The 20,092-nt window shown below is 44.4% G+C and overlaps 1 protein-coding gene across 3 annotated transcripts in view; it reads right to left on the bottom strand.

Annotated features, from left to right (window-relative positions):
* LOC111836829 (transmembrane protease serine 9-like) overlaps positions 1 to 20,092 on the bottom strand; it is a 153,435-nt gene that overhangs the window by 97,284 nt on the left and 36,059 nt on the right. Inside the window, exons 10-22 of one of the 3 annotated variants that reach the window (XM_072705066.1) lie at positions 8,854 to 9,016; positions 8,450 to 8,703; positions 8,064 to 8,233; positions 7,666 to 7,915; positions 7,344 to 7,506; positions 6,940 to 7,193; positions 6,549 to 6,718; positions 6,136 to 6,400; positions 5,760 to 5,831; positions 5,367 to 5,532; positions 4,998 to 5,227; positions 4,787 to 4,878; positions 3,936 to 4,652 (exon numbers count right to left, since the gene is read on the bottom strand). In XM_072705066.1, the coding sequence (XP_072561167.1) occupies positions 4,398 to 4,652; positions 4,787 to 4,878; positions 4,998 to 5,227; positions 5,367 to 5,532; positions 5,760 to 5,831; positions 6,136 to 6,400; positions 6,549 to 6,718; positions 6,940 to 7,193; positions 7,344 to 7,506; positions 7,666 to 7,915; positions 8,064 to 8,233; positions 8,450 to 8,703; positions 8,854 to 9,016 (2,504 nt within the window). In that variant the 3' untranslated portion in view covers positions 3,936 to 4,397. Of the gene's footprint in view, positions 1 to 3,935; positions 4,653 to 4,786; positions 4,879 to 4,997; positions 5,228 to 5,366; positions 5,533 to 5,759; positions 5,832 to 6,135; positions 6,401 to 6,548; positions 6,719 to 6,939; positions 7,194 to 7,343; positions 7,507 to 7,665; positions 7,916 to 8,063; positions 8,234 to 8,449; positions 8,704 to 8,853; positions 9,017 to 20,092 lie in introns of those variants that run through there. The other 2 variants (XM_072705064.1, XM_072705067.1) reach the window with 2 other exon arrangements.

The raw sequence follows: 20,092 nt of genomic DNA, 5'->3' as shown, positions 1-20,092 counted from the left end.
AGCCTCGTGAGCGAGGAGCGGAAATTCTCACCGCTCCACTCCGCTCACATATTGCATTAAGCCTCCTTATGTCAGCCAGCTATCAGACATAGCTGTATTGACAAGAAGTCAAAGAGAAAAAACTACTCAATAAAGTCTGAAGTTACACTCTCAGTGAATTCGCCAAAATATCTATAGTTAGTGAAAACTGTTAATGTTTAAGTAGCCGATTGCCACTACATGATACAGCTAGCTAGCCTACCTTTAAGTAGTTACACTCTTCAGCAGTTAAGTCTGCAGAGAAGCTTGCAAAAAAAAATCTGTCCCTAAATAATTTATACGGCGCGTGTGAGAAGAACTCATGATAAATAACAATAATACATATACGTGATCTGATCATCTGAGGTTGGAAAGGTACGTAAAAGAGTTTGAAGATGGGTAGATGGCTACTGGCTAGCTTACCTTTCAGAAGTGTTTACGCTCCAGGTGCCTGGTGAAGGTTGAGGTAGTCCCGGCTGTCTCGGTCAAGGAAACTCTGCAAAATCTGCATTTTGCCGAATGCTTTTTTTTTTTTTACCTGTGCTGCAAAAAAACTCTCTGTGTTCTATGAACGCAAACTTTATGACAGAAGAATTCGCTGACATTTTTTTCTGTACTTTAACTGACGAGGTTTACTACTCACTGTGATGCTGCATCTAAACATTTAACTATCGCTACAATTATTTTGCGCGTATAACGCGTATTTTGATTGGATGAGCGCCAATGTCTGAATCACAACAAAATGCATGTATGTTATCGATTGGTTGCATTTGAAGGGCGCTAAAGGCGAAATAATAATAATGTTGCACTATCGATTGTTACGTTGCGTGTCGATCTGAGACAAGACAAGACAGCGAGACCAAGACAAGACCGAGGGATCCGAGACCAAGACAAGACCAAGAAAATAGACCGTCGAGACTGTGACAAGACCAAGACAGCGTAAAAGTGGTCTCGAGACCAAGACCGGTCTCAAGACATACAACTCTAGTTATAGATTGGAATAAACTTGGTGGGGTACCCCCAGTCCAGCCCAGACTGTAAGGGCATACCCTAACGTATTAATGCTGGGTGATGGCAATACATATGCTGCGGATTTTGTTATATTGGCAGGGAATGTCCTGGGGCAGCACACACTCCTTGGGGCAGCACGCACTCCTTGGGGCAGCTGTTTCAAGACATTTTTATGTCTTCAATATTAATAGCCCGAAGCAGTGCAGTCCCACCTGGGTGCTGACAGATCATGCAATTTATGAAATGGAGGGAACTGTTTCCCCAGCCGTGGTTCCTCCCTGTATCCTTACAGACCTGTAGCACAAATCAGGCATCAACAAATGATAACTTATAGATGGCTAGGGCTGGATATGTGTCCAGAAAGCCGATCACGTGACCTTCGCCCACACTGCAGTTTATTAGAGTTTGAATGTTAAAAATATGTTAAATAGAATTGTTGATATAAACCAGTTTTTGCAATGCATCTTTTAACCATACATTATAATTATTATAATTACACAGTTGGAAAGGTGTTTAATCTCCGTTTTATTAATATACTGTTCTCTTATCTCAATGTTTTTAATATTGTTTTGTTTATATTTATATTGCTTGATTTATATAAAAATTATACAATAAAAATGTACTTCTTGCGCATCTTTGGTCAAATTGTTAGGATATTTTATCACAGGCCAGAATATCCAATATAGATGTAAACACATAGAGATAAAACACATAGAATTTATCAATAATGATGTAATATTGGTGATTAATAATGATGAGCAATAAATAAATATTAATTTGGCTAATAACTAATTAAGGATGAAAAAGAGCCAAAAATAATAACTCATAAATCATAACTCCTAAATTTGCAGGTAATATAACCAAAATCTTGAAATAGAAACCCAACCATTATGTAAATTTAACACTGAACAGTCTTGTTAAAATAACCCAATAATTGGGTAAAATTTTTATCCCATCTTGCTGGGTTAATTGCATAACCCATTTCAATAGTAACATAAAATTGATCAAATTGAAAGAAGAGCTGTGCCAGCCGGCTGGGAAACGACTGACGTGCATTTGACGTTGGTGACTGGCGTGCGCACTGCCATGAGGAAGAAGACACACACTGGTGCAGGAGGTCTGGCTCATTGATTTCCCTAACCTGCATCATCGGTCTGGACCTGCTGACTCAACTGGGGGCCACCATCGATGTGCCGGGAGCAGCCCTCCACCTCGGAGCAGATGTGGTGGCCCTCCAGAATGACAGCAGCAGCCGGCGGCAGAGAATGAGGAAGACCACTCGCTGTGGGTAGGGAGCAGCCCGCAGCACTCAGGGAAAGATCAGTGACACAGCCCCAAGCCCTGCCCCAATCGCGGAACGCAGTGACATCACAGCGGGGATGTCTCCCGAGATGGTGTGAGCTGGATACGAGGCATGGCAGTGTAGCAGCTGGGACCTGATGGCAGAGCAGCAGGACGAGCCCAAAGCTCTGTTGGCCTCGTTCCAAGACATCTTCACCGCCAGGGATGAAGATGGCTGACCCACTTCCCTGGTGAAGCACCACATCAACATGGGGGATGCCTCGCCCATTCTCCTGCGTCTGCACAGACTGCCTCTGGCGAAGCGGCAAGCGGCAGAGCAGAGAATCAGAGAGATGGCAGTGTCAGGATTCATAGAGCCGTCCGGCAGCCCATGGGCAGCTCCAGCAATCCTCATTGCCAAAAAAGATGGATCATGGCAGTTCTGCATCACCTACCGACGGCAGAACGTGGTGACGAGGAAAGACTCCTATCCAACAGCACACATCGATGATGCACTGAACTACATTGCTGGGTCGATGTGCTTCAGCACCCTGGAACTCCGGACTGGTAACTGGCAGGTTGAACTGGCTCTGGAAGCTCGCCCCAAGACGGCAGAACCATCAGCCATGGACTATGGTACTTCCAGTTGATGCCATTCGGCCTGTGCAACACCCTGTCCACGTTCGAGAGGCTCATGGAGTGTGTCCTGTCCCACGTCCCCCAAACTGAGTGCATTGTCTACCTCAACGATCTTCTGGTCCACGCTGCTGACTTTGCGGGGGAAATCTGGAACCTAAAGACTGTGCTCTCTGTGATTTGGCAGGCAGGGTTATGGCGCCGGATGTGCTACCTAGGCCATGTCGTCAGCAGGGAAGGCGCGGAACCCAGAAGAGATGGCAGCGGTGCAGGACTGGACGACCCCACGCAATGTGAAAGAGCTACGTTGCTTCCTGGGGCTGGAGTCCCATTACTGACGCTTTGTGAAGGATTTCGCCAGCATTGTGAAACCGCTGCACCGTCTTACAGAGAAGGTAATCTACCATAGATTAGCATACCACCTAGAAACACCATAGCAACACCTTAGCAACCACCTTAAGTAACATAGCAACACCCTACAAACCATAGATACAAAACCATTTGCCTAATAAGACCTTAGCAACACCATGAATACCATAGCAACAACTTACTGCACCTGCTTGCTATACCGGAGCAATTGACTGTCATGATTTGTGAGACGAAGGACTATACACCAGGTATTGGAGTGAACAAAAAGGGCTCATTGAACTAAATCAGTGCAGGGAAAACAAAATGAGGCCGCAAAAGGTCAAAACTGAATTCAGGGAAGGACGTGGGCAGACAGGAGGAGTGACGTCAATGACTGGAATGGGACTGAAAAGACAAACAGGTACTTAAATACAAAGACTAACAAGGAGTAACAAGTAACAGGCGTGGCTCATAAGGGCCACGTTGGGGAGGAAACAGGAGGATTAGGTGGACGTGATGGACAGGATATAAACTTTTCTGTTTAGTTCTGTTATACCAACGAAACCGGGGCAATACCAAAGAAAATCTGTAAATTATTATTCCGGTGTAGTAATGAAAATCAGAATATGAACAGAAACATTTAATCATTTGAAATCAGTTTTTAATTGATGTATAAAGTATTACCTTATTGTATATTTGATTATACATGATTGAACATGAAAGTAGAGATAATGTATTAATAATTATATAGGTATTTCTTTCAGACATCTTACATTTCATAAGCTAAAAGTCAATGGTAGTACGGTAATGACAGAAGCAAAATTTTGCAGATAGTTTCTGTGCAATTAAATATCCAGTTATAAATCTAACTAGGATTGTTACCCTAAAGCGTTAGTACCTTCAGTACAGCCAGGTTTACCATCATTATTAATATTTTTAATACAAGCAGTAACTTTTAAAGTTTTAAAAGTGTAAATGAACTTACAAGGTACCTTTAGAAACTAAACTGTTAGACTGAACTGCTTTCTGTCATACAGCCTGTAAATTTGTTTTAATGTTACAGAAACGGTGCTGATTGATGAGGAGAAAAACAGTTGAGGATGTCAGTGGCCACAGAGTGACATCAATAAGAGGGAGAGGAGGGGGAGGGTGAGGCTGAGGAGGGCAGAGAAGTGCTGTCCTGCTCTGCTGGGCTGTGGCAACAGGCCCACTACATCTCCAATGAAACTCTTGAACTTTGACGTTTTGATGAAGACCTGCTGTGATGTTGCACGTGTGCTGGAGGTACCTGTCATTATCACTGCACCCTGGAACCAGGATCTTCTGCTCTTTGAAACCAAAGGCCCCCCTGTGTACCCCTGTGATGAGGAGAGGGAGGCAGAAGGAGCGAGAGAAAGGCTAAGGCACAGATACATCTGTAAGGGAGCAGCAGACACTGTCAGCGCAGAGGAGGATGAGCATGAAAGCGGCAGGAACAGATTCATGGCCCTACCGTCAGTGAGCTTAGAGCTGCAGTGCAGATTTGGTTAGTAGAGGTGGTTGCACAGTTTTCCACTGCCGTCTCCTGCTGCTGAAGACTTTGGCCTGGTAGGCAGGGGGGAGGGGGGGGAGGTGTTGCTTATTACTTGAAAAATTTTCCTATATTCTATACTCAGTGACACCATTCCAAAGTGAGACAGGTGGGCACACAATGACACGCTCACCTCCGCCCTGAACACTGCTTGATCCTGTCACCCAGCACTTTGCCCCACTGGTGAATACGGTATTGCTCAAGTCCAGGCACACAGGCTGGATGTAGTCGGTCAGGGTCACACTTGTGGCCAGGCAGAGCAAAGCGATGTTAGCGCCTGTCAGGTTGCTCAGGCTGATGTTAGTCACCCCAAGTGACACATTCATACCCAGAACCACTGTCCACTGGCTGTTGGGTACTGAGCTGAGGTTGAATGAGTTGGAAGCACAGAAAATGGAAACATGAGGATGTAGAACTGAAGGTTTAGATCCTAATAGGTGTGTGTCGGCATAAAACTTCATAAGACATAAAAATATAACATCATGTGGGCCTTGTGGCTGACCTGTTGTAGCACTGGGCTGCACTCATGACGTATCTCCGTGTGATGAGAGTGCCGCCACAGACATAGACCCCATTAATCAGCAGGCTGACCTGCCAGGGCCACATCCCTGCTGCTACCGACCCACTGCTGCCACCATTGTTCAGTGGGGCGAGACCACATACATCCGCTGAGATGAAGGAGGTGGGGGGAGCAAAGGCAGAGTATTAATACAATACTCAGGATTGTCTGCTGAGATCTACACTGATTATTCCAGTGATCAGCTAGTCAGACAGAGAGGAGCTGATACAATTAAGTGAAGGCTTCCTGTGTTGAAAGAATCTGAATAAGGCAGACACAATAAGAATCACGTGAAAACCCAATGGGAAATTAAAGATGGGAATGTCAAAAACTCACATTGGCCAGTGGGGGTGGGAGTAGATGAATTCTTTGTTGTGTTGAAGTTGATGCTGGAGGTAGATGAATGTGCTGAGGTGAAGGAGGAGGGAGAGAATTATGAAGGGAATTAGCACAAACCTCAGGATGCACTGCTCTGTTCATCATGAATTCCTACTCATTGCGCTCCTTAGCCAAATCGCTAATATCTGCTAATTATTACAGTAACACTGAGCAATAATGAGCTAACAAGACACACAGAACATGTCTTGTAATATGATGAAAAAAATTTGAGTAAATGTACGCGAAAGGAAAAATAAGTTTATTGCAAGTATCCCCTTTGGTGGTAGGATACAATAGAAATAAGATAACATCATGAGAAATGTCAGCCACTCACGCAGGATGGGGGTTGGGGGAGATGGTCTGGTAATAGGTGGTTCACCAGCGCAGGTGACATTATTGTCACTGTCTGTCCCATTGGAGGTGAAAGTGACAAAGCCTGGTTTGTCAGAGGTGATGGTGGAGTTGATCCAGTGCTCATATCGGGACACCCGGGCATAGACACCAGGGAGTCCAGGTTGAACACACTCATAGTTCACAAGCCCAGACTGGATCCAGATGTGGCCGTATTTGGCCACCAGCGGACTCCCGAGGGATCCCAGCTAAAGCGAAAGCAGATTTTCATGATACTGAACTGAACTGAAAACCATCAGACAAAAACACGATGAGCTACTGTACAGTTTGTCATTTAAACACTCAGAGACAGTTTCAGAGTGCAGGAGCTGTAAGAAATACATGAAGCTACCATACCTGACATGTAGAGTTTCCCCCCCTGGCCAGCTGGCCAGCGCACATGAAGTTCTGTGTGGCATTGAACGAGGGCAGGGGAATCGGCAGGCTGCTGTAAAGGCAGTAGCACTGTCTGTTTCCCACCACGGGAATCTTCACTTGCTGCCGATTTCCATTTGAGAGGAAGGGGACTAAGGATGAAAACGTTTTGGAAAAGGGTCATCATTACTCCGGTCAGTAGCTGATAACCTGAGAGGAATCTGAGTAATATGTCACAGGCCCTCATGACGCATGTGCTCAGCTCAGCACTCTGTAGAACACTGACAATCTGCAGTGTCACTTACAGTACACAGAATGTTACTTATTGTAATGAACAGATATGACAATGTCATCCAAAAATCTGACTACTTACAACCCCCAACAGTGACCCAGGTGTCTGTGCCGCTGTAGAAGGTGCTGCCCTTGGCGGCCAGGAAGACGGGTTGGATATATTTAGTGAAGTTCACAGCAGACTGTAACTTCACCAGAGCAATGTTGTAGTCGAACTGTCCCACGATGTAATTTGGATGTTGGGCGATGAGACTTAAATTCCTTCCTACTTCACTTAGATTGGAGTGTTTCGGGGTTTGCTGACCCAGATTAACAACCCATCCATCTGTAATGTTACTATGGAAAGTAGACAGTGCTAAAAATCATGTAATGAACTAAGAAGATTAACTTTTGATGTTTCTCTGAAGTAAAGCTACTGTAACGTTGCAGTGTCCTGTCAGAGATAACACCAACAGTTGTAGGTCACAGGTTACCTTTAGGACTCACCTGGAGAAGCACTGGGCAGCAGTGAGCACCCACTTTCCGTTGATGAGGGATCCTTCACACACCTGGGAACCATTGTGGTACAGACTGGCCAGCCAGGGAGAACTTCCCATAGAGGTGTTTTGACCCCCCACAATGCTGGTGTTAAGAGGAGCTTGGCCAAGCACTGGGAGGGGGAGAGGTGAGCAAGTAAAGGCCTGAACATACACAAACTTTCACTGCAACCGAGAGTTTGCACAGTATTCATATAGATGTAGCACTGTTGGATATCAGCCAATTATTGCTGTATTCTTATACGACCAAGATGATAACCTTGGACACCCACCCTGGGAAGAATTTTTAATGGATGATGGTGTGGCGCAGGTGACATTGTTGTCACTGTCTGTCCCATTGGAGGTGAAAGTGACAAAGCCTGGTTTGTCAGAGGTGATGGTGGAGTTGATCCAGTGCTCATATCGGGACACCCGGGCATAGACACCAGGGAGTCCAGGTTGAACACACTCATAGTTCACAAGCCCAGACTGAATCCAGATGTGGCCGTATTTGGCCACCAGCGGACTCCCGAGGGGTCCCAGCTAAAGCGAAAGCAGATTTTCATGATACTGAACTGAACTGAAAACCATCAGTCAAAAACACGATGAGCTACTGTACAGTTTGTCATATAAACACTCAGAGACAGTTTCAGAGTGCAGGAGCTGTAAGAAATACATGAAGCTACCATACCTGACATGTAGAGTTTCCCCCTCTTGCCAGCTGGCCAGCGCACATGAAGTTCTGTGTGGCATTGAACGAGGGCAGGGGAATCGGCAGGTTGCTGTAAAGGCAGTAGCACTGTCTGTTTCCCACCACGGGAATCTTCACTTGATGCCGATTTCCATTTGAGAGGAAGGGGACTAAGGATGAAAACGTTTTGGAAAAGGGTCATCATTACTCCGGTCAGTAGCTGATAACCTGAGAGGAATCTGAGTAATATGTCACAGGCCCTCATGACGCATGTGCTCAGCTCAGCACTCTGTAGAACACTGACAATCTGCAGTGTCACTTACACAGAATGTTACTTATTGTAATGAATAGATATGACAATGTCATCCAAAAATCTGACTACTTACAACCCCCAACAGTGACCCAGGTGTCTGTGCCGTTGTAGAAGGTGCTGCCCTTGGCGGCCAGGAAGACGGGTTGGATATATTTAATGAAGTTCACAGCAGACTGTAACTTCACCAGAGCAATGTTGTTGTCGAGCTGTCCCACGATGTAATTTGGATGTTGGGCGATGAGACTTAAATTCCTTCCTACTTCACTTAGATTGGATTGTTTCGGGGTTTGCTGACCCAGATAAACAACCCATCCATCTGTAATGTTACTATGGAAAGTAGACAGTGCTAAAAATCATGTAATGAACTAAGAAGATTAACTTTTGATGTTTCTCTGAAGTAAAGCTACTGTAACGTTGCAGTGTCCTGTCAGAGATAACACCAACAGTTGTAGGTCACAGGTTACCTTTAGGACTCACCTGGAGAAGCACTGGGCAGCAGTGAGCACCCACTTTCCGTTGATGAGGGATCCTTCACACACCTGGGAACCATTGTGGTACAGACTGGCCAGCCAGGGAGAACTTCCCATAGAGGTGTTTTGACCCCCCACAATGCTGGTGTTAAGAGGAGCTTGGCCAAGCACTGGGAGGGGGAGAGGTGAGCAAGTAAAGGCCTGAATATACACAAACTTTCATTGAAACAGACAGTTGGCTCCACGTGCCAGTGTAATTAACCTTAGAGTGGGTACACCTGGTTAGTTCCCCTAAATAACCTGCTCTCCCTGGTCCAGAGTGTGAGGTATTGCTGATCTAGATGTTACTTACTGAGACTGAGACTAACTACAGGAATGAGGTGAACCAACTGACCATGTGGTGCAGCAATAGCAAGCGCCTCTTTAACGTGGACAAAACAAAGGAGATTGCATACCCAACACCCCCTGCTGGCCATAAATGGTACTACCGTGGAAAGGGTGAGCAGCACAAAATTCTCAGGGGTGCACATCACAGAGGTCCTCTCCTGGTCAAAGAACACTGCATCACTGGTGAAGAAAGCCCAACAACCTTTACGTCCCCTGCACATTAAAAAGAACTAGCGCCCTGCTCCCATGGCCTCCTTCTGTCGAGGGACCACAGAAAGTATCCTGACAAACTGCATCACTGCGTGGTTTGGAGCCCTACTCCTTCCTAGACATCTACATCACCTGCCCAGCCCACAGAGCAGTCAGGATTGTGGGAGACCCCACCCACCCCTCTTACACCTGCCTAACCCGCAAAGCAGTCAGCATTGTGGGACACCCCTCCTACACCTGCCTAACTGTAACCCCCACCCAGCCATATCCCGTACTAGCCACTTTACTTTGCTTACTTATGTACTTACAACAAAGACTGTAAAACTGAAAAACGGCTGCTGTCTACATTTGCACTGTTAATCCACCATATTTATTCTTATTGTCTTTTGCACAAAGTACTTAATTTAGTTTGATTTAATTTTTGAAACTTGTCTGTCTTGCTTGTCATTGTATGTGCACTCACCGTGGGGTCTGGGAGTAAAGTAATTTCAGTCCTCTGTGTTTGTGTACATGTGGCAGAATTGATAATAAAGATTGTTGACTTTGGCTTCAGTTGTGCTCTGTTAGACATTTATTTTCTTGCAGTCTTGTATTTCCGATGTCTAAGTACATTGAGTCCTACACAGAAGCTTAAGGATATCGGTTAATTGGTGTTAATTACTTTATCATTTAGACTTTCTGTAGAAATCTTTCCCTGACTCTTTGTTGTAAATGTCTTTCTACAAGCAGGAAATTCATTGCTATTTTTGGTATCTGCCATAAGGTCAAAGTCACAATAAATGATATCTTTTTCGATTTATAAAGTAAATACCGGCATCTTTACCTGTAGGGTGTGCAGACTGTATTGGTAATTTAACTATATTAAGTTTGATACCCTAACAGCAAAAAGCAAAGACTGTTAATTGAATTTCATTTCCATACTGAACATACAGATTATAAAATCTTTCTTTGCATGTTACTGCAACATACCTGTGCATTACTATTTTAAAACTTGACAGACTTATTAACAATCTTTGCTTATTTTCAAATGTTAATCTTCTTCTTGTTGCCAAGTTTCCCCCCCCCCCCCCCCCACTATCCTAACCAGACAGCCTACGTGACAGTGTGTTCTCCTCCCCACATTGTGACAGCACAGTGACCCCATCTGAGTAATAGGGTGGGTCTGGAATCACATACTCACATGATATGTACTAGGCGAAATATAGTTTCCCACCTAAACATAATATGGTAAGTCTTTTTGGCTTGAATTCATTCATAGAGTATATCACAAATTAAGCTCTAACTAGTTTGAACGCAAATCTCCATTTTTGGGGGCTGAAAACACAGGGGTAGTATGGATGAAAGGGTAAAACAGAGACTAATGTCTATGTTTTCAAACAAAAAGGTAGTGGTGTTGACATAGCGTATGCCACTTGAAAAAGAGACGACTGTTCCTGCTTTAGGTTAATTGCATTGAGATGTTAAAATTGTCCTGGGTGCTCTTTGCAGAATAAATACCTTTTACAAATGTTCATAGTTCCTCCCCCGGGAGTCCTCGATTGACATGTCTTCCCTTCCTCCCTGGGATTATCTATCGCCTAAGTCCGCCCTAGTATACCAGTCGCACCCTCTGCTGGACGCCCCTAGGTAACCCTGTTCTCCTGGCTCCTAATGGCCCTCAGTCCTTTGTTTCCTGCCAGAAGCTGGTGGAAGAACAGGTCTTCTGTTAAAAGCCACACCCCTACCAGCTGTGACAGATTCTGACTCCATAGGAGCTCTATTTTAGTGCGCCTTACACCAGTGTTTCTCAAACCAGTCTTCAGGGACCCTCAGATGGTCCATGATGGTCAAGTCCTAGAATTGCCCCATTCCATCCATGAAAGAAGCACAACAAAGCCATACAGTATTCCATTTGTCCTTTGAAGGACCAAGACACAAATTCCAGTCTCTGAACTGCCTAGTAACAATTCTAGAGGACAGTCCACATGAGAAAACACAAGAATATCAATGAATTGGAAATGTTCTGCGTGAATGAGTGGAATCTGTATTTTTAATTAAAAAATGTGTTACTAAAGGAAAACTTTATTTTGTTCCAAAAAGCTGTTTGAAAATTAAAGCATGAAGCAACCCATTTGTTTAACCTCAACAAATCACCTACTGCATGTGTAGTTCTTTTTATATGTTAATTATAGCAAATTTTCATGAAGGGTTGACTGTAGCTATAACTAATTAAATAAAAATTAGAACAAAACAAAACAAATTTAATTCGTTTTACATTTTGATTTCCGTATCATTATATTTCATATTGAGTGTAAAAGTATCTATTTTTCAAGAAATTCAAGAAAGCATCTGTTGATTGTTTTTGAATATTTCCATTGAGCTGAACCAAATGAAGACCATATGTTTTAAGCAGCAAGAAACGAGTTTATAGAGCATCTGTTTGAATGTCATATCTATTGGCACATTTTCATTCACATTTTCCCATAGCTGGATAGTTACACACATTCAAAATCAAAATTATACACATAATGTTTAAGCAGTGGCTGACGTGCCACTTACCATTAGCAACCAGACTCAGCGCCACCACAAAGCACACACTTGTCCCGACTGCCATTGTTTCCAGTGATGTTCCCAACCGGTATATGTGCCACTGCTACCGCTCACCAATTTATACCCTGGGTGCTTGTCACAATTTTATTGTTAGCACATGCCAGTCTCTATTCATGTAAATCCTAGTTTTTATTGGCATGTTCTTGATATTCCAGTTGTGACGCTATTCAGTCTAGTCTTTATGCTCATTCGTCATTCTCTTTGTTCTTCTTTTGTTCTAATAGTTTTGACAGCTTTTTAGAATAATCAAACCTTTATTGTCCCCGTGGGGAAATTCTTTTTTATGCCTCCCTCAACTTGCTCTTTGTAGAACATGCCGTCTATGAAGGGCAGGCACCTGTTGGGTCATCCAGGGAGCTGGGGGTTAGGGGCCTTGCTCAAGGACCTACAGACATACTGAGGCCGGGTTTTGAACCGGCAACCTTGTGATTATAGATACACAGGCTTAGCCCACTGAGATACACGCTTATGTTTTGTTTTATAACTTGATATTGTGCATTTCTGTAGTCATCCTAATTCTAACCTTTGGACTGACCCCAATTCTTACATCATTTCCTCATAATATATTTCATGTGGTAGAACCTCCTTTATTAACAATAATTTTTATATACACATTTTTATATACATATATAAATACAACCAAAGAATTGTTTAAATAAAAAAGTTTTAAGACTATGTTTAAAGGAATCAACTGAATCAGGTGCACATTCCGGTAAAGTATGATAGTATGATAAATATATTGCATTATGCCTTTTTTATATAAATTTTAAAAAGCAGGGTGTGAAATTGTTGATGTGAAGTGCTGTCGTTATATTGCAGTCTAAACAGCAGTGAGAATTGCAATGCTGCAAGTGGAAAGCATTTTGGTGCGTTTGGTAAACAGTGTGGAATTGGAACTTCTTGTTATGCAAGACATTCGTCATTAAAGGTCAGCAGTTCAAAGGTGTACAAAGAAAGCATACAAAGAAAGTGTACAAAGTTTGTACTCATGTACTAAGGAACTGTACTAAATGATCATTGACATAATGTGTCATTTTTCTTCATTTAACTACATGGTGCATAGTGTGTGATTTAGGATGTAGCAAGACTTATGAAAGTGCAGACTCTAAAAGCACAATGATTGGTTCCTGCATATCACATGGGCCATCCCTGATTTGACCACTAGTCATGCTGTTTTCGAAACTGCGTACCATTCTTCTAGTTTATACTGATTTGGACCAAAAATTGCTATGTCGTATGCAATATGCAAAAATATGAAATTTGCAGTACACCAAAGACACCCAGATGTACTGATTTTGAAAACAGTACCAGAATGCACAAAACCAGTCTACCTCGCCTTCTGCATCCTACAGTGCAACATGGCAGAATGTTACAGCCTCATTTTGTGTCCGGACTCATTTCCCCGTTTGGCCAACAGGTGTCACTGGCCATCCCGTTCCTTCCATGGTGTTGCATCCCCTTTCCTTGTCCTTTCCTGTTCCCCTGCTAGTTGAAAGGGCTATGCATGCAGCTGAGTTACTGTGATACCCTACAGCTTAGTTCATACTTATTTTTCTGCCTGTGCTTTCATGCACTTTTGGGGTGCAGAAAGTTGTGCGTGTGGCAGCTTGCGTTCATACTACATTTGGCTGCAGATGCGGATGGTTACGGTCAGTGCATGCATACAGCAATGATATTCCTTCAGACCAGAAGAGGGCAGATGTATTGCAACAAACATAAATACAAGCAGTGTAGTTAACTGGGTAAATTTTTTGAACAGTTTTACATTCACTAGTCAAGACTTGGACAGCATTACTAATAATAAGGTAATAAGGCATACCACAGTATTTTGAAATCCATATGACAAAATTAGCCGGGACCCCCCCCCCCCCCCCCCCCACACACACACACACACACACACACCTGCTTGGTGAATTCATTGGATTTCAAAATGCTGGAATAGTGCTGGTTTTTAAAATAGCATTTACCTTGGTATAATGTCTGGACAGTATGAAAAATTAGATATGCGGGTACCTCCGACCCTCCATAACTACTACAACAAGAACAAAAGTTGATCTTCATTTACTGCAGGGCTTTTCAAATCATGGTCCTCAAGGGCTGAGCACTGCTGATTTTCCAGCCTTCCTTTACCTGTGAGCCAGGAATGAAGTCTCTGTGGCCAATCAGAATCAGTATTTCACTAACGACCCGGGAGAACTAAAAACAAGGCCTTTATTTGGGAATCGAGGGTCAGATTTGAAGAGGACAGCTCTACTTTTTTTGTCATCGACCGCTGATCTGTGAAAGTCCACACTGCTACCTACTGGAAATACCTAATGAATTATCTTTCACGTGCATGGTTGATGTGCACAGATGTGCAAGTTTTCCTCTAGATGTAAAAACCTGGGCTACACGCGCACTGACCGCAGCCATCCACAGCATCTCCTGATGATGAAATTTATGTCACGTCCCCACATACGCAACTGAAAGCATATCTGAAAAAGTGAAGTATAAATTGGCCTTACTGCAGTGGGTTTGACTATTTTTTTAGTTTTGTTTTCATATTCATAATAGATACTTTATTGATCCCCGTGGGGAAATTGTCATTATGCAACACGCTTTCCCCTTGATAATATGTTCTTGTATTTTTAGTATAGGTCCTTGTTTTTGTATCCTCGTTTTTATCCTTACCTGTGTTCAGTTTTGTAGCAATGTCACGTACCCTTGTTCCTAGTCTCTCCTAGTGTTTGAGTCCATAGTGTTTGATAATACCCTTCACCTGTTCCCTTGTGTGCAATTAGTAATTAGCCCACACCTGTCCCTTCTCTAGCCTTGTTAGTACAATATATACACTGCTTAAAAAAATTAAAGGAACACTTTGAAAACCCATCAGATCTCAATGGGAAATGGGCAGCATCTGAACTGGAGTCCTGGTTCAGTCCCGTAGAAGGGTGACATTGTACATGTGACTTACAAACTGTAAGATTGTAGGTTCAGACTTCAATCAGCCACTTTACACAGGCTGGGGCAGAGAACTGACTCAGTGATGGATATTGGCTTTGCCCTTGACCACAGTTTACACCTTGCTTTTAGCAAGCAAGCCCACTCTTTCTTTTTCAATATTTTTAGCCTAGTGGGCTTAGGCAGCCAGTTGACCTTGTCATCTGGCTTGCTTTCTTTCATTTCTTTGTCTTCCTTTTTCCTTTTTTTTTTGATGTTGTTATGTATCATAACACACCCATGTAAAGCTCCTTGGGCGACTCTGTTGTGAAATTGTGAACTGAATTTATTTATCTAGGTCTAATTTTGTTAATGTATAGCCTATTTGTAGTTGTAATTTTTAAATTAAAATATAAAATTCTTTTGCAATTTGTGTATGTATAATTGTTTGCACTGATTACCTATGCAATTCCATTCAGTCATGTAAATGACTACACATCTCAATGTGCCTGTCACGTTCAGGTGTGGGGCGCGGAACAGGGAAGCAGGAGAGGGAAGCGTAGGTCTGGGGAATACGGGATTTAATGGAAAAATGGTGCAGGGACATGGGACAGGCAACGACAGGTAGCACTACACAAAGAGACTTTAATGATGGATCTAGGGAGACAGAATGAACAGGGACTTAAATACACAGGACAAATAGAAATAACAGGAAACAGCTGGCCACAATCGGGATTACAAACGTGGTAAATGAGGGGGCGTGGCACACAGGAGGATCGGACGAGCAGGGTATCACAGAACTCCCCCCCCCCCCCCAAAGGCGCACACTCTGGGAACGCCTCAGGGGAGGTGACGGACGAGACGAGACCAGGAACTGCACAGGACCTGGGGAAAACAAAACCAAGAACATTAACAAAGGACGGACACACAAAACAGGCACAAGGGCAACAACCAGGACAGAACCTGACATAGAACAGGAAACGCGGACAGACAAACCAGAAGCGGAGACACTGGGGAAACACCAACAGATGGAATGAAAGGGCCAGGAGTGAACAAGGGAGACACAGAGGGACGAGGAGCAGAGACAGGAGGGACGAAACCAGGAGCCAAAAAGGGAAAGAACGGGGGACCAAGGAGAGCCTGAGGGAACCGCAGCGGGCGAGGAGTGGCAGCTGGAGGGGCCGCAGACGACCATGAGACCGGAGCCGAAGGAGACCTCGTAGGGGGCGAGGAGGCAGGCGGAGAGACAAGCAAAGCAGGTGAGGAGGGAGTCAGAGGGGGCACCAGGAGAGGTGAGGAGGAAGTCGGCGGGGACCACGGCACAGGTGAGGAGGGAGGAGCAGCTGCAGCAGGCGACGGCATAGCCACAGCTGGAAAAGGTGTAGCCGACCGACGAGCCGTGGGGGGGTCCGCAGGGGACTGACGAGCCAAGGCGGGGGAACCCGCAGGCGACCAACTTGGCGGTGGAAGCAGGACCGAAGGCAGCCAATGAGCCCTCGGAGGGGGATCTGGAGGTGACTGCTGAACAGGACCTGCAGGCGCCCTCCGAGCCCCAGCCAAGGCGAGAGAGGGCGAGTTGGGGGGTAGAGCAGGCGGGGCCCGGCCCCTGCGCCTATTACCTCTCCCTTTTCGGGACACCGACAGGTGGGGTCCTGGCCGGGATCGCCCATGCTGGGGCGATGGGGAAGGAGTCAGTCCCCTGGAGGGGTCCACTGGGGCCATCAGAAAAATCCCTGAGGGGTCCCATTCAAGCTCCTCCTCCCCCAAGCGGGAAGGGATTGTGGTCGGGCAGCCTGGGACCATTTCGGGGACAGGGACTGGAGCTGGTGGTGCTGGAGCCGGGTCAGGAACTGGGGGGACTGGAGCAGAGCCGGGACCTCTGGCGCGGGAGGCGGCGCCGGGACCTCGGGCGGAGCAGGAGGTGGAACATCAGCCGCCGGGACTGGAGCCTATTTAGTTATTTTTAATAATTTTATTTGTAATAAGTTTTTTGTAGAATTTTATAATTTTCCATGGCACACCTGACAAGTGTTGAAAAACACAGTATTAAATGTTCCTTGTCTCTGGGGAATGGTCATGATGGATTTCAAAGGCTTGTGGGGAGGTCAAGTAAAAATGTAGTGTGCTACAAAACTATTATGAAGAACCTGGCATACAGGATACTAACAGTACCCAGTATACAGTATATACTGTTTACATTATGCAGTACACTGTTTCAAAAAACAGCTATAGTCTGACTGATAACCTGATCACCCTACATGGAAGTAAACAGTATCACAACATGGTGAATATGGAGGAGCTGGTTTCAATGAGGTTTTCCCTGATGTTGATATGTATGCAGCTAAATAGAGTGATACACAGTACCAAAGTATTTAGATTACATTACTAACCATGGGGAATGTGACATTATACATTATATTTCACAGCATGTATTCAGTAATCTGTAATGGAATACATTATAAAGGTTACCTATTAGACAAGTAATACTGCCCACAATAAATACCGTATTTCCCGCACTATAAGGCGCACTAAAAAGCCTTTGATTTTCTTAAAAAATAACAGTGCACCTTATAATTCAGTGCGCTTTAAATGTGGATAAATTTCTGTTGTGCATACTGAACTCGAAGCGATTTGAATGTTTTAGCATTACTTTGGTAAACTGAAAAGCCACACCACTAGCATTAAGGCTACAGTTATTGTTAATAGGCTGACTTTTGATTTAGTGGTATAAGACTCTTGTTTTTTTTACGTGTTAAAGAGTAGTGAAGACGCTCATAAACGTTTGAACAATGTTGACTGTCATTGTGAACACGTGATGTAAAATAAATTTTGGTTGACTGGCTTATCTGACTGTTTTGTTTTGCTTAAAGCGCCTTAAAGTCCGGTGCGCCTTGTATGTGGAAAAAGTTTGAAAATAGACCACTGATTGACGGTGCGCCTTATAATGCAGTGCGCGGTATAGTGCGGAAAATACGGTATATACATGACCACACACGCAGAGAGGCCACAGCAGACAAGAGGGTGAATTGTGTGCTTCAGCTGCACTCACACAAAACTCTTCCCGCTGGGGTGTGCGGAGGTGTGGCCGCCTTTATTTGTGCTTTAGAACTTAAACGCTGTGAAGCAATCACAAAACATGTTATTTTTCTGATTCACTGCTTTGCTTTTACTAATGCCACTCCCTCTCTTCATTCAGCTGCCCACCTCCTGAGAGATTTGGGGACGTGTGGGGCAAGCCTTTGGAAAGCAGCCAAAGATCTGGCAGAGTTGGCAGACAAGAGTAGCTTCTGGCTGTGGCTGAAGAGGAGGGATACATGCTGGGGCACCACCTAGCTCAAGGACAGGCTGCAGGGGGGCGAGTGGGAGACGTCCCTGTTGCTGCCCCACCACCAGGAGACGTTCCGGGTTCAAAGGGGCAAAACATCAAGGACTGGTGGTACCTGGCTGATGACCCTACAGCAAGCCAACCTGTAGGCACCGGAGGAGGTGCGTCAGGCAACAATGCCTTAGCAGGCGAAGATCTACCTGTGTTTATATACTATACACACTCTAGCTTGCTAGGCCACCGCTCGCTCCCTCTGTTGCTTGTTGAGCCATAAAGGAGGCCAACTTTGAATGGTGTGTTTACAATCAGCAACTGACAAATCCTGCTCATTCTTTAAGGAACCTAAAACGCTAATGTTTACCTCGTGTCACAGTCTGGATTTCACTCTTCATATAAAAGGGCGTGGATTAACAATACAGAGAAGGACTCTCAAGTATAACTCAGCAGCCTTCTTTCTTATCAAAGAGCTGTTGAAAACAAATGGATCATTGGCGAACAGCGACTGGGTTAGCGGGCTAAGTCTCTGTGCCCATGATCGGAAGATTGCCAGCTTGAGCCCTGACCTCAACAGAACAGTTACTTGTCCGTGGTCTCTTGAGCAAGGCTCCAGAGGTGCCACATGTTGGCTGACCCTGCGCTGTGACCTCCAAGGTATGGAGAGAAAGATAGGGTAGGGGAAGGAAAGAATTCCAATGTAACTGTACTTGGGCAAATGGTAAATAAAAATCACATCACTAGTCACTGTCTTCCTGTACATTTCCATTCCTCACATTTCTACAGAGAATACTATTAACATGTAACCTGCTGGCAGTCTCTATAAATTGTATCCTAAATTAAATTATACTTGATCTGACATTTTTATATAATATCAATTTGCATTTTTATCAATATCAAACAGGAACATTGGTCTAAAAAAATAAATGACAGAAAAACCCAAAACATGGGGTAACAACAACTAATGGTGCTTTTCTACCCCACCAGCTACCAAAAAAAGTACCAAAAGTAGAGTACTTCAAGGTGTTGAATGTACAGCAAGCACTAGGGGAAACACCAACCGGAAAAACTAGAAACACAAAAAATCTGTGTTTCTAAACCTGGGGAAACTCTAGAATAAGGAGAAATAAAGAAAAGGAGAAATAAAGAGTACAGAACGAAAATTCAGGTAAGACTAGTCTCAAGCCAGCGTCAAATCCACAACATGAGGAAACAGGGTCTGAAGCACACACTCAGCCCACTGACCTATGCGGCGGTCAGGATAACAGTGCAATCACATTAGGGACTTGGTACACTGGGGCTGAAGGAAACAGGGAAGAGGATAAAGATGGCCAGCGACACCTGCTGGTCAAACGGGAAGGGAACATGAAGGGCAGGGCTGGATGGTCGCTGACCCTGACAGAACTTGTTGCTATTAAGTTTTCCTTGTGTAAATGTTTAACGTTCTGAGCTCCACAAATGAACACCTATCCAGCCTCATTGTATTGGGGTGCTGGGAGATTGTGGGGGACTGGAAACCTCACCAAATCCCACAGAAACTAACTGGATGGACAGACTGTGCTAAGTGGAAAAATATCTTATTGTTTAATTTAGTGTTGTAGTTCTCGAGACCGGTCTTGGTCTCGAGACCGGTCTCGAGACCAATTTTTTGTGGTCTCGGTCTTGTCTTGGTCTCGACTCTATTTGGTCTCGGTCTTGTCTTGGTCTCGACTCTATTTGGTCTCGGTCTTGTCTTGGTCTCGGACATAGCGGTCTCGATGGGATGGGGAAAAAAAGAGAAAACTGCACATCCTCACAGAACAGTATCATTATTTATTACGCG

The sequence above is a fragment of the Paramormyrops kingsleyae genome, chromosome 22, assembly GCF_048594095.1.
Source record: "Paramormyrops kingsleyae isolate MSU_618 chromosome 22, PKINGS_0.4, whole genome shotgun sequence".
NCBI lineage: Eukaryota > Metazoa > Chordata > Actinopteri > Osteoglossiformes > Mormyridae > Paramormyrops > Paramormyrops kingsleyae.
This window is presented reverse-complemented; position numbering and strand designations above follow the sequence as displayed.